This window comes from Pundamilia nyererei, unplaced genomic scaffold (genome assembly GCF_000239375.1).
Source record: "Pundamilia nyererei isolate P.nyererei 1_Seehausen unplaced genomic scaffold, PunNye1.0 scaffold00006, whole genome shotgun sequence".
Classification (NCBI taxonomy): Eukaryota; Metazoa; Chordata; class Actinopteri; order Cichliformes; family Cichlidae; genus Pundamilia; species Pundamilia nyererei.
The window spans coordinates 7,579,240-7,595,521 of NW_005187407.1; the positions used below are offsets into that span (position 1 = coordinate 7,579,240).

The 16,282-nt window shown below is 41.9% G+C and overlaps 1 protein-coding gene across 1 annotated transcript in view; it reads left to right on the forward strand.

Annotated features, from left to right (window-relative positions):
• Positions 1–3,274: 3,274 nt before the first annotated feature.
• The window catches only part of LOC102210672 (uncharacterized), a 17,087-nt gene continuing 4,079 nt past the window's right edge, over positions 3,275–16,282 (forward strand). The window contains exons 1-5 of the mRNA XM_005722356.1: positions 3,275–3,298; positions 8,913–9,033; positions 11,259–11,371; positions 11,720–11,768; positions 15,972–16,102. Of these exons, the coding sequence (XP_005722413.1) occupies positions 3,287–3,298; positions 8,913–9,033; positions 11,259–11,371; positions 11,720–11,768; positions 15,972–16,102 (426 nt within the window). The 5' untranslated portion in view covers positions 3,275–3,286. The remainder of the gene's footprint in view (positions 3,299–8,912; positions 9,034–11,258; positions 11,372–11,719; positions 11,769–15,971; positions 16,103–16,282) is intronic.

Consider the following 16,282-nt stretch of genomic DNA (forward strand, 5'->3'; position numbering starts at 1 on the left):
TTTTTTCATTGTTAAGTGTATAACTTGCAACACATTTGAAAAACTGATGCTCTTTCCTCACAAGAAACTTCATTTTCTGCCATCAGTTTTGTGAGGTCACTGTTGTAGTTGCAGTGACATACGGCAGATTTGCTTTGTGTAAAACTTACACATAAGTATCACATGGAAGAATGAGAGTTGCATTTGAGTGAGAAAAAAAAATCCAGATTTAATCCTCATGTATTTTGCAGGACTTGCAAGTAGTAAGGGTGGGGTGGGAGGATGGGGGGTTACAGCAAGGAGCTCAGGGTCAAAACAAACATCTATGCTTGAAGTTTTTATGCTTTTGCAGAAGATCTCGTTGTCTTTGAAGTTTTCACTACTGAGAGCTAAGAAGAGAAGGAGAGGCAAACAGGCGTAGAGAGAGTTAGGATAGGGAGAGCAGCGAGGGAAGGAGAACAAGTTAAAGAAGTGCGAAGCCCTTGAGTTGAAACTGTGCCTGCCTGGGCCTACAGAGAGCAGATGACAGTAGCTTTGGTTTCTTTTGCGGAGCTCACAGTACTTTTGCCTTACATAACCCCTCCCATTGTGCTTTTTCAATTATTTGGGGAGAAATCTTAAGTATGCATTTAAAAATGTAATGCTTTCATGTATTCCAAAGTAGGGGAAGAAGAGGGGGCGCATCACAGATCACGCAGAAAGGAGACGGCACTGACAAGTTTTCAGAATATCGACAATTATAATATTCTATAAGGTATATCAGCGGAGTTTAACATTGTGCGGGAGTGTTTTGGGAAAGAGAGAGGGAAGATAGGCACTCGGAGCAGATGCAAGCAGTGCAAACTCAGACATTCTTATTTCCTACCCTTCCCCCAACCCATATTCCCCCTAAGGTGCCCCTTTACTCCCCTTCTCCCCTCCTTCTGCTTCTCTGAGAGGTTAAAGCGCACCTTCCCACTAAAGGGCTCTGGGGTCATGCATCTGCATGTGAAATGTGAACCCGCTGACATTCCAGGGCAGCCCTAAGCCGTGCAGTCCTTTTGTTCACCAGGGTGCCAGTGTCAGGCCTAACAAGCTGAACGAAGGTCTATGTGAGCGCAGAAGGGAAGATGGGGAGAGAGGTCGGTGTGTTGTCGATGCACTCTCCAACTGTGCCAAAAACAACAGGAAAGTTATGGTTGTTGAAATTCTTTAATACCAGGCAACCTCCTAAAACACTGTTACCACGAGCTGGAAGTAACTGCAGAGGATATTTCTTTGGCTATGTTAAAATTGTGTTTCCTTGAAACTGACACTGGTTTAAGACAAGTGTTGGTATCAGAATTGATTGTATTCAGATAAGGTATTCAACAAGTGTAGTAAACTTAGAATCTGGAACACTGAACCTGGTATGTTTAACCTAACAGAAGGCTTTCAGGCAGACCGTGGACATGCACACTCTTTTAAATCATCCAGCACACAGAGGTGCAGGGCTGCAGTCCTTTCAGTGTCTGAATTGAGTTCTGAGGCACAAAGGGCAGCTATTCACCAGGCAGTGATGGACTTCACACTAGCCTTTATGTCCTCAGTGGCAGGCAGAGAGAGAGAGAGTGGAGGGGGGTTGGAAAGAAAAAAGTTTTGAGGAATATGTGCAATACAAAACAGAGAGATTGTTTGGAGGGCAGGAGCATGGATTGTGTAACATTTTATTAGAATATATTAATACATTTGATCAGCGTGAGCACAAGATTTCTGTGAGATATTTGTATTGTTCCCAGAAGTAGTGTCCTTTTAGATCTGTTGTAGTATTTTAGAGAAAGGCTCAGAGAACATGGTGCAGCCTCAACAGGTGTCAGCAGGTGCTAAAGCAGCATTACGGTTGTTTTTACATTAAAAGAATCTAAAAGAATTACATACAAATGCATGCACTATTTAGAAATAATATCTGTTTTGTTTCTTTGAAAAGAAAAAAATTATCTCTGAGTTTTAAGAAAATCATGCCAAACCAGAGCAAGGGTCCTGTGTAGAAATCTTATCATATGCTCTAAGTGTCTTGATATTTCTACCAGTTTAATTGGGACTGTATCTGTCAGAAAATTCGTAGTGTGTCTCATTCGATATGAAGACTGAGCACAGAGTGTGAACCTGTTGTTCCCATCGTGATTCTGATTTATTTGACCTCATGTCTAATCTGTGATGTATCCATCCATCCATTTTCTTACGCTTAACCAATTCAGGGTCACGGGGGTATAACTGGAGCTTATGCCTGCTGTCATGGGGCTAATAGCAGGACACGCCCTGGACAGGTCACCAGTCTATTGCAGGGCTAACACAGAGAGACAGACAACCATTTGTGCTCGCATTCACACTTTTTGCAGTTTAAAATTGACAGTTTTTGGACTGTTGGAGGAACCCACACATTTGTAGGATCCTTGTTCTTTGAAATCTCTGAAAGACCTATGTGCCCTGTTGTGTACGCCTAAATGTTGGTGTGTGTGTGTGTGTGTGTGTGTGTGTGTGTGTGTGTGTGTGTGTGTGTGTGTGTGTGTGTGTGTGTGTGTGTGTATATAATTTCCCACTTATACTATAAATGCTAAAAAGTTCATAAAACATATTCACAAATGATGCTGTGCAAACATGCATGTTGTTTATCATTATCATATTATTATTATTGTGATTATTATTTTTATTATTATACACTTTCACTAAGTCTAACATATTGTAATTGGCCTTACACTCCCATCCTGCATTCCTTCCCCTGGGGAACCCAGTCCAGAGTGAGTGATTCAGTTAACGTTACTACATTAGAGCTGTCCATCCATCCGGTCTGCTTTTCCAAACACATTCATCCCAGTCCTAGTTAAAACACTGGGGGATCTCCAACACTCCACCTTTATATACCCCCACCCCCAAAGTCTTTTATGATGTCCATAAAATGGAAGAGTGCAGCTTTACTTGAACTAATAATATCTGAGCTTACAGGGCTGTGATTGATGATCTTTAAAGCCAGCCCGATCGGTCTCATCTTTCTTCAGATTTTTATCACTGACTTGTTTGCAGTCATGTGCAATCACAAGCACCGGGAGAGGTAACAAGTGCTTGATGTATGATACTTGAGCCACTTTTGTCAGCTGCGCATTTCCCTTCTCTCCCTTCGTTTTTTTTTTTCTTTTATCTTTTTCTTTTCTATTTTAACCTCAGTTTTCTATATTTGTTGCCTCGCTTGAGTTGTGGACTGTTTGGTTTACTCTGTTCTCTCTTCCTCACGCTGTCTTTCTCTTTCTCACTTGTTTTTTTTTCAGATGGTGGGAATGTCTTCTCCTGGGGGATGGGGCAAGAGGTAAGCCAAACATTTTTCCACTTTTGGTCCTGTTGGGATTGGCAGACTTAGAACTGGACTCCAGGCTTTTTTGTTCATGTCATATGTTCTCTTTGTGTCATTTTAACTTTGTCCTGTTTTGAGATAATTGGAGAAAATTGTAGATTAAAACATTTTTGTCTCCAAGCGCTCCATTTGAGCACTTAATATACTTTATGGTGTGCCAAGAATGCACATCTATTTAAATTCTATAAATCACCTTTATAGGCTCTGCTGTTTGTCCATTTCGACTCCTCTGCTTCACATAGGCAGAACAGGAAATCCTTTTTATGGGACCCTCTGATGTTTATATATGAGTATGCCCCTTCAAATGTGCATAGCCAAAAGTATGTGTATGTGTGTACGTGTGTTAGCTGGCCCCATCCTACTCCTCTTTTAGATAAAAAAATCCCACCTGTCACTAAGGATTGTTCTGGCCTTTTATTTAAGATGTTCTTTAAAGAGCTGCATCATTACACAGCCCTCAGACAAAGCCCACAGAGTATAAAACCTAGGGCTACCTCAATCTCTCTCTTCCCATCTCTCACTTGTTCTTTTTCCTCTTGGCTCTGGTGTTTATCTGTGGGGATGTTTGAAACCATGGCCAAAATGCGATCGTGTTTACAATGTGACAGGATGAGGCTTTGCCAGGACAGTGAAACAAACATGTAGGTGAAGGTTAGGGAGGCGGCGCAATAAAAATGTTAGACATCAGCTTTGACGTGTGCCTGGCTTCTGCACTACATTCTTACATTGCAGGATGGCTCCTAGTCTAACTACACTCATTGGGTTTTCATAAGCATTGTAATGCCTTTATAAGTTTAAGTTAGTCTCTGCAAGGACACAATGTTTTTTCTTTCCTCCATGATGTTCTTTCTCTCGTCGAGTGTCCTCCCTCACTCATCCTCTACTGCTTCTTTCCCTTCCATTTTTCCCTACTCTTCTTCCATCTCTTCTATCTTCCTCTTCTCTCTTCTGTCTTGGAGCCATTCTGATGATTGATTGTTTCTCTGTGTAGTCTGACAGGATGTAGCACACTCTCGGCCCCTGGGGCCCCCGACAGACTGCACCACCTGATTAAGTCTCCCCCTGTAATCAGCCGCATAGTGCCACACCAAAACCACTCCCGTCAACACATTAAAAAAAATCAGAAAGGTTCCACCTTCTGAGAGATAACACTTTGTTTTTTTGCACAGGAAGAAGTGAAATGAGGGGACATCTTAAACTTTTTTTCTTTAGTAGGCTGATATCTTCTCTCTGGGGCTTAAAGGCTCTTATGTATCAGTAGAAGCAGAAAAAATGAAAAAAACAAAAGGTCTTAAACTTAATAAAGTTCTCTTGCCTTACCAAGGTAAACCCAGACAGCTATAACCCTTTTAAGGGTAGTAATAGTATTACAGATAGAAATCTCATTGTTTTCCTCCTATTGAAACTAAAAGACAGACGGCCTGCTTGGTATCACATGATTGAGGTGAGAAGGAATTTGAATGATGTCAGAGAGCAGGTGCCACAGCCAGAATCAATCTGCTAACAGAATAACGGTGGTAGCAAATAAGCGTCAAGGCAAGTAGAGAGCTAAAATTGATATATCATTCATTTTGTGAAAGAAACCATTGCTTTGACATACACCCCATTCTTTGGATTAAATAAATAACAACCGAACCCAGTGTAACTTATTTCATGACCCTAATGCAGGAAAATACAGAAAATCTACATTTTAAAGCCTTGTGCTGTTTCCTGATATCAATTGTGCAATAGCAGGGTCAACTGACTTAATTCCTTAAGTTCAACAACCTAATCAAGCCTTGTAGGAGTCTTTCTACAGCTTGATGGCTGCCGTCACCTCCAGTGTACACCATCTGGTTCAGGGGTTGCCGTCATGACGGACACCAACCATCCGGCAGCCCCCGTCTCTGTGCAGTGGAGGCGCAGAACGTGGTCCACTCTGATTCCGTGTCCCCAAGCTTTCTTGGACTGCTGTTCTGCAGGAGTGTTTAAAAGCTCCTCTGCCTGACGAGCACACCCTCATTATGCATTTTGGTAAATTAGGGTTGTCCAGCATCCTACTGGACCACCTGATCCAACCTCACCAGGTGGGGAGCAGTTAACAGCTCAGTTCCTCCCTTCGCCCAAGTGTCCAAGACACATGACTATAGTTCTGATGATACAGTTACAAAATCGATCACCTACCTCTGACCTAGGGCTTTCTTGTGCCAAGTGCATTTAGGAAAACCCTTTTGCCCTAACATGGTGTTTGTAATGGATAAACTGTGGTTAACAAGCCCAAAACAAAACGCCCCTCAGGTTTAGATTGAGCAGGCCATTCCTCCCAGTCACAGGCCCCCAGGTCACTGTTATTCCCTACATCCTCTATGGCAGTGTAGTGCTGGGCTGGGCCACCTTCCAGCATCATGCCTAGGAACTCCAAGAAGGTTGAATACTCTGAACTCTCATTCAACACATGAGCGCAAACACCCATTCCCCAACCTTAACGGTGTAGGGAAACAACCCTCTTAACGTGCAGGCACCAAACAAGAGGAGATGAGAATGAGATGAGTTGCAAATTACAGAACATTATTACCAATGATTTTAAAAACTTTAAAAATCCTTCAAAGAATTGTTTTTAATTGGGCAAAATTGAGAATTACAACAGAAAAGTAATGTATAGCTAGATCAGTGTGACTATTTAGCCTGTCTTCTGCAATCCTTTATATATTGTAATGAGGGTGACTCATCCAACATAGTAAATAATAAACAAGCCATCCTTATGGTGGTAGAAGCCCTGGGCCTTGTTCCAACACAGTTCAGGCCTCATCGAACCTTGGGCCTATTCCAAATTGATGCTAATGCAGTTTGGGATTCAGCTGTAAACTGAACCCTTTTCATTCTATAGATCTGCAGGTCCTTCCCTGCACGGAAGTGTGTGAAAGTGGAGGAGTTTGTTTGTGCATTAGTGTGTGTTCATGCATGCTTGTGTAGTATGCGTTTATGTATTCTCATTCCCTCAAATGTATGTGTACATAGTGTAAGCATCTTTGCCTGTGGGTGTGTTTGGTATTTTCACCATGCTCACATTTATATCTGTCTATGTTTTTCTTTTCCCTTCCTGCTAATGCCATCAGTACACACATTGTGACTGATGATAGTCGTTGCCACACTCTGATGCTCTACTGCTTAATGTCCTTTTTGTTTATTAATTAACTGCAGGACATACAGGCTGAGAGACACCTATTGATTCTACTGCTGCATTAATTGATTTTGTGCTTCACTAGTCATATTGTTGCTGCAAGATCATTACGAGGCCTCTGTGTTGTCTTTGTGGTGGCGCATTATGTGTTGACATACTGTGTTGTTTTTAGTTTTGTGGGTAAAGTGTTGACTGTGGTTGTCATTTTGAATGGATATGTCTTTATTTTTCTTGTATGATAGAGAATTCAGAACAAGTGGGTGCTGCAATACCCTGACAACCAAAGCCCAAGAATGCACAAATGTCACAAAAATAGTTGTACATTTTATGCATTTTTGCAGTCACAATTAAAAACGTCTTTTGATTGCTTTTGCCATTAGCAAATTACCTGTGTTTTGCATGAAGACAATGACAAGTCTACAAACACTCATCAAATGCTCACTAAGTGGTTGTGAAACCGTGTGAGTCCCATGCAAACCATTAATGGAGACAGTTGGTTATCTAAAACTAAATTCAAAGTTGCACCATTGAAACATGTTGGTTTCAGCAGGAAATGCTTTTACTGTGTAACTTTTTTGAGTTACACTTTCACTTAGAGGTTAATTAATGAGTGTTTGCAGATGAGACGGCATCTTCCATGCAAACTGTGGGTAACTAAAGCAATTTGCTAGTGATCAAAGCAATCACAAGGTTTTCTTTTTTTTTTTTAGTGCATCATTCCTCTTGCAGAAGACACATTTTTGCCATAGGTAGCAGAGGTTGCCAGAGGGTCACCAACTGGTCTATAGGCCAGTGTGGCTAACTTCTTTTCTTTCATGCCATATGTCCTGTACCTAATTTGTTCTACAATGTCTCTGTACTTATTAAGTGAAAAACACAGGGAAACAAGTCCTGCAGCATGTTCTACAGTTGTAGCTACATAAATTCTAAAGCAGCAATCTGAGCTGAATTCTCTGATAAACATAAGAAACACAATAGCATGTGCTCTAATTACTGTGAAAGAAATTGAATTTGTTCATTAAACCGATAACTCAAATGAAGTATAAATTAAATCTTGTGATTTTGTCAGCTTCATATACATGCATGTTTGCAATAAACACAATAAACCTGGATTGTACTGTAGAAAGTTGGCTGACATCTAAAATGAGGTGAGAGTGTTCTCCGATATAGAGCAGTGTTATTCTATTATTGAAACAAACACATTGTAGTGTTTGTGTGTATCTGACTGCCAAAGGTTCCCTAGTGAGTCTGACCGGGGGGTTACAGTGTAACCAAAGCATCTGTCTCCTGCTCACCATCCAGATCAGCCAGTTCAGCTTGACTGGGCCCAGTTGTCTTGGTTTCATACTGACGACTGTCTGGGAAAGGTCTGTCTGGGGTTCAAGTACATTAAAGTCATCCGTTCCCCTCCCACTGCGCCCCAACACAGATGGCTCCAGATGCAGCTGGCACAGCATGGAGCAGCACCTGACAGTGCTCATTCACTCAGACACACAAAAATACACTTAAACAAGTACAAACACATGCAGACGCACAAACAGGTACGGACACATGTGTTCACTTAGTGCACCTAAATGCAAGTAAGCTTTCACAGGCACACTCTGATGGAAGCACAATGACATTCACACCTTAAATACTTAGATGCACACACTCACAGCAGGAACATATGCTGCCACGCATCTACAAATCCTCACAGTAGCGCGCATATGAATAACCAATTAAAGACTCCGATTACTGCATGGCGCACACATAGACTCAAAAGTAACCCATACATATTGTGCTCACTTTCAGACATATGCCAGGGCATGCCGATGTGCACAGTGCAGAAAGCCTTTATCTCTGCAGGAGCGGAGAGGAGCAGGGCAACTGACAGGAGTCAAACTGAACACCCTCACAATGTGTAACAAACAGAAAGATGTAAATTAGGAACAAAGCCTTCTTTTGTACTGTGGGAGATGCTATGGCTATTAAGGCTCTGTGCTGGATAGGGGTGGTAAATGAAACATAAAAAGAAGTAGACTTACGAATGATGAAAAAAATGCTGTGTTCTTTTTTTTAAATAGTGCTTCCTCCTTAGAGACAGCGATTTGAACCAAGATGAATTGCCTGTTGCCCATCTCATTTATGCAGTACACAGCAGATATTATAACAGTGCTTTACAGGAATGCGCTCATGACACTCAGCAGGTGATCTACAAGTCCTCTTTGACAAATATAACAACCATCTTTTCATTTTTGCAATGGCAGGGCAGCATGATTTAACAGATGAAAGATAGACTTACTGCTGCCTGCAAAATGGTAAAATTATAGGAATAGTTAAATAGTGACACATCCTATCTGTAAGCAGTGAAATGGCTTTTGTTTTAATGTTTATTCTACTTCTGTAACTGTATCGCTATTTTACCTGCAGGGACAGCTTGGACTCGGAGAGGACAGACTGCACGTATCGACTCCTAGCCTTCTCAACTCTTCACAGCTTTCTGAGGTCTCGCAGATACGAGCTGGGGACAGCTACAGTGCAGCTGTCACAGGTGAGCCAGACATCCAAAATGCAATAGAAGACCACTATTTGATCCTATCTTTCCTGCAGCTGTATTATTTTGGCCTGAAAGCATTAAGTCCAATTAAATAACATTACTTAACTAAAACCCTCAATGTCTAATTGTCACTGCAAATATTTCTCATTGTGATTAAAAAGTCCTAAAAGTTGTATTCACTCTATGTAATATATAAAAACCACTTATTAACTTGAAACCCTTATTTTCCCAGTAGTACCCCTCACTGTGGCTTTGAGCCATGCAAATTTTTCATCTACATTATTTCGTTGAGTTTTAATTAACACAACAAGGATTCAGTGTCCTCAAATGACATCACTCGGAGCACAAATTCAACCTCATTAGCTCTCAATATCTCTTAAGCCAAATGAAACTGCACAGCACTGCACCCAGTTTCAGCTTCTTCCGTTAGGTGATATACAAAATGAATTGATTTGTTATTCAAGTAGTTATCCCTAAACTACCCCACTCAGATCTCAGACTGCCGCCATAGCAACTGAGAGATAAGGAGGCACACCAAGCAAATGTCATCTTTCCCTCTGGCCTGGTCGTCTTTACTGTAATTCCTGAAAAGCTGAAACTCTTTGCAAAGTTTGAAAACAGGTAGCGCTAGATCATTTCTTAACTCATCTCTTATTCATTATTTTCTCACGTGCCGCTGCTGGGAACCATGTGCTCGCTTTTACATTTACACCACTGCAAAGTGTCAGGCAACTGCTTCTTCTTCAGCAGGAATTAAAGCGGTTACATGGCCAACGTAACATCTTCTGCATAAAGAGAAAAGGCAGTGTAATTGTTTCAAGTGAAAGGCACATTTACATGCTACTGCTATGCTGCAACATTCAGAGAAAAGAATTGCCTATTGTTGAACGGAGACGTTTGCTGGCACTGCGTGCACAGTTTCACTAGAAATGCCACCAGATCATTAAATGAGCTGCACTCGCCATATATTAAGTTTGTTCCATTTGAATTCTTGGCTCTCTGAAGACCATTTGGCACATGAGGCCATACCTGCCTGTGGTACAGTTATGTCTTTAAGTGATCTATAAAATGTTATTATTTAAAACAAGTGCTTTATGGATTGCTTACGAGACATGCTTAGCACATGATTGATCTGACCTTTCACAGACTGTCGTTCGTACGGAAAACATCAGCCTTAACCTTTTTTAGCCGGATTACTCTGCCAGAGTCTCGGTAAACGTGTCTGCGTGTTTGTATTTTGTGTGTATGTACATGTATGTGTTAGTGCTGCATCTGTTGTAAAATGCCATCCAGAAATGCCTGTCTCATATGCTTTTATAAGGTTTGCTTCACTGAGATGAAAATAATACATTACTGATTGATTGATTGATTGATCAATCATGTCTGAAAGGGTGTCTGCGTCTGCATGTGTGTGCGTGCGAGCGTGTGTGTGCGTGCGTGCATGCCTGTGTGCGTGTGTGCCAAGGCTATGTACAGCTTGATGCAGAATAGAGATTGATGGAGGCTTGCCGTGAGGAGGATACTCAGTTATCTCCTTGTAATTAAAATCCACCTCATAAAGATTATTGACTCCCCCACCACACAAACCAGCAGGCTCCCTCGCTTGGCAGGGTTTGCAAAGCGCTTCTTAAAAAATGAAAAATAGCATATTAAGCAGCACATATTTCCCATTTATGCGGAACATTTAGATGTGGTTAAGTTATCGTAATGTGCAATAAAACCTGGATGTGAAATTTGTAATCCACTTTGGAAAATTGCTTACTATATTGCTTTAACATCCCCTGAAAGAGCTTTTGAGATGTGTGTGCCAGGTTTATTGTACGCCATAATTTAAAAGTCCTCAATGCAGGCAGTAAATATAAATTTATTAGTGGTGGGTTTAAAAAGCCAGACTGAGTTAGTATGAGTGGATGCTGGAGTGTTTGTAGTAGGTGAGCGCATATTATGTATATGTTTTTTTTTCAATAGGTGCCAACTGAGAATGTGTTCTCTCCATTCAGTGGTGAGGGAAGAAAGTTGAGCTCATGTGCACGTGTGCGTGTGGTAAAAATGTGATCAGGGACTGATGTTTAGGAGCTGCTAATACGCTAGTTAGAATGAGAAACAAAAAGTCTGTAAGGTCATTTCATTTTTCATATTTTATTTCCCTTGTGGCACCGTGAAATTGCATGTGTTCTGGTCTATTTTCAGAACTTTTGCCTCTTTTTTGCTATCTTTAGCAGGTGGAGATCTGCTTCTCTGGGGTCAGATCCCCTGTGTTTCCCGGGTCACATATCATGCAGGCCCCAAAGGGCTCTGGACCCCCCAGCCTTTTCCACTAGCTGGCCGAAAGGTGCGTTTGTGCCTCAAGGATTTCAGAGAAATGATTTTTATCTGGATATTTGTAAGTTCTTAAAAGGTAAGTCCACACTGCATTGCTTTCCATTGATTTAGAAGTTACACTTCCTGCAGTCTTACATTATGACCTCATCTTGCACAAAGAGCTGTAGATCAATGCTATATTAAGTATGAAAATATGTAGCAAAGGTCTTAGGCATCTTTGTGAGTCTCATTTCTCACTGTCTTATCCTTTTATACAAATTTACAACATCAGGTAATTTTGGGGGGAAAACGTCAAAGCTATGTCTTTGGAATTTTCGCACTACTTTAAAATTTAAAAACATTTGATTTTTTTTCGCAGATGATCAGTGTTGCCTGTGGTGCATGGCACATCATGGCTCTCACCACAAGTGAGTAACCCGTCATCATTCCCAAAGATTCATGTCTCTCCGTTTAATTGATCTTGGGGCAGTTAGACTGCGTCACTAAAGATAAACCAGTCAACCTCAGGTATTTCCTCTCCACACTGGTTTCCTCATCCTTTTCTCCAAATGATGTCTTGTTCCTCCTCAAAGCCCCTCCTCACTCACTTTCTCACTCATCGAACCATAATTCACTTCAGAGGGAAGCATCATTAATGCACAGTAGGACCCAGCAGCTTGATGTGTGCTAATTATATTGTGTGTTTTACACGCTGAATGACTTTTGCTTAGTCAGTGATGAGCTCAGTCTCTGGTAATTGTTTTTTGGATTTGATGAGTTTATAAAAGCCTGTCTGTGAGTGCGTATCTGGGCATGTTGCTCGTGTGCTTGTCCGTTCATGTATGTGTTAGTAAACATGTGGATGGCGAGACTTTACTCATAGAAATCCACATTTATGTGTGCCTGTGCTTGAGCAGTCTTGTATTAAGGCCATGTGCCTAGATGCACAGCCTACTCTGTTTTTTACACATAGCCAGAAAGCCAAGATTATTATTCAGCTCTGCACATTATACGCTTCTGTGAACTTAATAATGATTAGCAAACAGTCAAAACCTCGAGATCGTTCTGACACATTAAAACTACATGCAGTTTTAAACTCTGCCATTCCAGCCTAACACTTTGACATGCGCATTCAACCATGACACTACACTCCATTACTTGCTTGCATTCTTCACAACCAATGTGATCCTTTTTAGTACTGTACATCAGTCGGTGCTATAGCAGCCTTTGGCTAATCACACTGATTGGAGGTGTCCTTTGGCTCACCTGGGGGCTTCCAATCCTATTAGGCCAACAGTCCTGAGCCTAGCGTACCCAGCAGCCGCTCGTGTTTGATCACTGGTGCTTAGAGCCCACACTTGTCCTCTTATGTTGGTGTTAAGGCATGGAGGAGAGGAGCAGCAGGGTGGGGTTTGGAGGGGGTTAAAATGTGATCTCCTTAACTCTCTAGGGGGGCAGAGGGGAGCTCAGTGCCCCACCTCCCTCACTGACACTCCTCTGCGCCTCCAGCTGGAGCTGGTCTTTAAACTTCTGATGTCATATGAAAAGCGGAACACTGCAAAGTTTTTTTTCAGGCAAAAGAGAAAGAGATGGAGGGACCGAAAGAGTGAAAGATTGAAAGAAGCACACTGTGAAGAGACGGTTGACTGTATGTGTCTATCTTTTTGAGAGTGTAAGACGTTTAGAGGTTCACTCAAATTTCTCACATCACTCCCCTCCTCCCCTCTCCTTTCTTAATCTTTCTTTTTCTCCCTCTGCACACCTGAGCTGATTCCACCAGGCCTGTCACCTCTGTCTACCTTCTTCCTAGCTGTACCACATACATTACCTCCCCTCCATCACTTCTTCTCTCTGCCTTCTTTCTGACTGCTATTTTCCTTCACTACATGCCCATCACTGTGTCTCTCTTGTGGCTCTCCCTCTTCTCTCCCCCTGCTGCCCCCCACCGCGACTCTCTTCTTCCCTGGGCCAAGAGCGCCCAAGAAGAGCCATGTGTTTCCAAAGTGGACTGGATGGGAAATCGAAGCAGGGCTTCTGTGTTTATCAAGCCACAGCTCCGTCACCTTGCTCCTACTCCCGTCTGGAGGCCCCGGCAAATTGGTGACAGCAACAACAACAACCCTGCAGCACACATGCCCCCTTTTCCCATGTGCACATCCATACACGCAGTTACACACTAGCACACACACGCACGCACACATGCACACAGCATAGCACCTTGGCCTGTTTAGTTTTATTGCTGGTGTCAGGTGAGGAGGTGGAGGTAGGAGTGCTGTCTAATGTTCAGCTCACACACACACACAGATACACTCACACACAGCTATTTCCACCCCTGCCGACACCTTGGCTAACAAGACCTGTGAACTGCAGTGACAGAACTCCAAGACTTGTCAGAGTCCCACTCATTTAATGCCAAGACCCGGCCCCAGCTCTAACCCATCACAGTTTCTGTATGCACACCAAGCCACATTAGGCTGCACAATGATATACAGGGTGTGAGTCTGTACTACTACTACTACTGCTACTTCAGGTTAATATTGTTTAAGTAATACCTTTACTAGTGATATGTATGGTAATTCTCTTTTATTATTATTAAATCAACGGTGTAGTATAATATCAGTGTCGAGGTGAAATGTGTCATTGTTTCGTTTAACTTTACCTTCAGCCTGCACCTCATTACAATGATGTGCATCATGATTTCTTTCATCTATAAATGTTTAAATGTTTGCTATTACTCTTGCCTGTCTAGTTGCATGTGTGACAGTACAGTAATGTGTCTGTAAACCTGCTGTACCCACAGGCATCTTTATCTGGAGCATCTAATAGTCTTGGGTCATTACAAGTAGTTTTGCATGGAACACTGCCCCTTTTGTTGCATGTGTACAGGATGCTTTCTGCTCAATATCTTTTTCAGTGCCCCCTTTCTTTGCTTTGACGTTATCGTGTAAGTGGAGAATAAAAGAGAGTTGACTTTGGTTAGAGCCCTGCACGGCCTTGCTACCTTGGAAATTAACTACACAAACAATGCCTTGCCATTGTGCCTAAGCACTTACAACGATGCCATTTAAGAGAGTATTGATCTACCCAATGCAGGGTCAATCATTGGATCAATGGTGTGTGGGTTGGTTGGCTCGAAGGCTGTTTGACTGCATGAATGAATGGATGGTTGGATAAAGAATGAATAGGCGGTTGCATAATGAATGGATGGATGGATGAATATATGGATTGATTCATGGGTAGACTTAAAGATGGATGCATGGAGGGCACCGGTGTCGGGTCTGCACAGAGATGAACTTGTATAGTTCTGAAGATGTTACTTGCTTGCTGTATTTTGTGTAAGACTCACTTCTGTCCTGTACACCTGCCACCATTAAACACAGCCTGACATTTACTGCAGGTTGAAGTTGATTTGTTGTGAATCCTCCGCAAAGAAGCATTTCTTAACATGAAGTGATTGTTTTTTTTAGTTATTGCTGATTGGGGCAATTTTATATTTAAGCCCAGTAGGTATAGTAGATAACTACCTCCTATTTACCAAAATTTTTGCTTACCTGGATGCAATATTAAGCTGAAATCCGTCAAGTAGTATTACTGAAACTGAAGAGTGAGAGACTGAGAGATATAAATTAAAAAGCAGTCATTGTCATTAGCATGTTCTTGGTGGATTGTTGTGATGTGTTTACACCAGGGTTGATTGACCTAGTTACCCAGCCCCTGGCAGCATACGATGGAGAAATGAAGATAATGCAACACAAGGGAGAGAGTTATGTTGCTTTATTATTCTTATATGTGAGGCACTTGTGAGTCTGTGCACCCACATGCACAAACTCACACACACATGCACGCACGCACACTGAAGTGATGATCAGGCGCTAAGGGGTCGCGCCTTGTGACGAAGTAAAAAAAAAAGAAGAGCTTATTTAAAATTCTGTAAGAGATGTCAATTGTGCCCTCTGCATATTTCTATGGAAAATTTGTAAATAGATCCTTTGTAAATAGCTTCTCCTTTGCCAATCACCCTGTCTGCTCTGTGCACAGCAGCATTAAAAATTGATCCTTAGCAGCACCAGGGTGAAATGCTAACATTGCTGCCAAATGACTGATTAAAAAGAAAAACCTTTAATCTTTGCTTAAAAGTGTCTACTGCCTTGGCATGCCTTTCCCTGTGCTCCTCTATCTTCCAACGCCGTGAAGGGAAGGAGGGGGTCGCCGTGGGGGAAACGGGGTCACGCTTCATGTAGAGTCAGCGCTGTACAGTGATATAGCTCTAGAGGTGAGGGATTTCACTAAGAGGAGATCCAGGAATCAACATGCATTGCTGTCTTCTGAATTTAACCTTAAGCCAAAGGTTAAAAACACATTTGAGCTTTCCACAACAGGAGCTGAGTGTGCTGTGGCACTCCTGCTAATGGCATGTAGAAAAAAGAATTGTTTCTTCCAACTTAACTATTCAGGTTAACAAAAAAAAATCACTGGGGCTCTAAAGTTTGACACCTCATTTAGCAGCACAGAATTAGAAACTGACGCCCAGCTTCTGTATATGATGACTACAGAACATACACATGCAGTTTTGGAACATAAAAAGGTATTATAATGTATATTGAAATTGCTGAGAGGTGTTTGTGCTTCAGAGAGCAGAAAGAAGAACAGACAGTGTGCTCACCCAGAAACTCAAACTCACTTCAGAGACCTTCCTCACTTCAGAGACCTTGTCAGAAAACCCTCACCAATAGAGCACACAGAGAAAGAAAACACGGCACAGGTAAGATAAACATATCTCTTCTTTCTTGCACTACAGCCTTTTTATTGACTTACATACTGTAAAGCTAAATCTAACTGACTCGCTAACCCAACAGCTCCCTATCTCTTGCCGTGGATTTTTCCTGAGTGATATCTTTCTCTTCCACACTCCCTGCCTGCCTTGTTGACATCCTCATCGTCC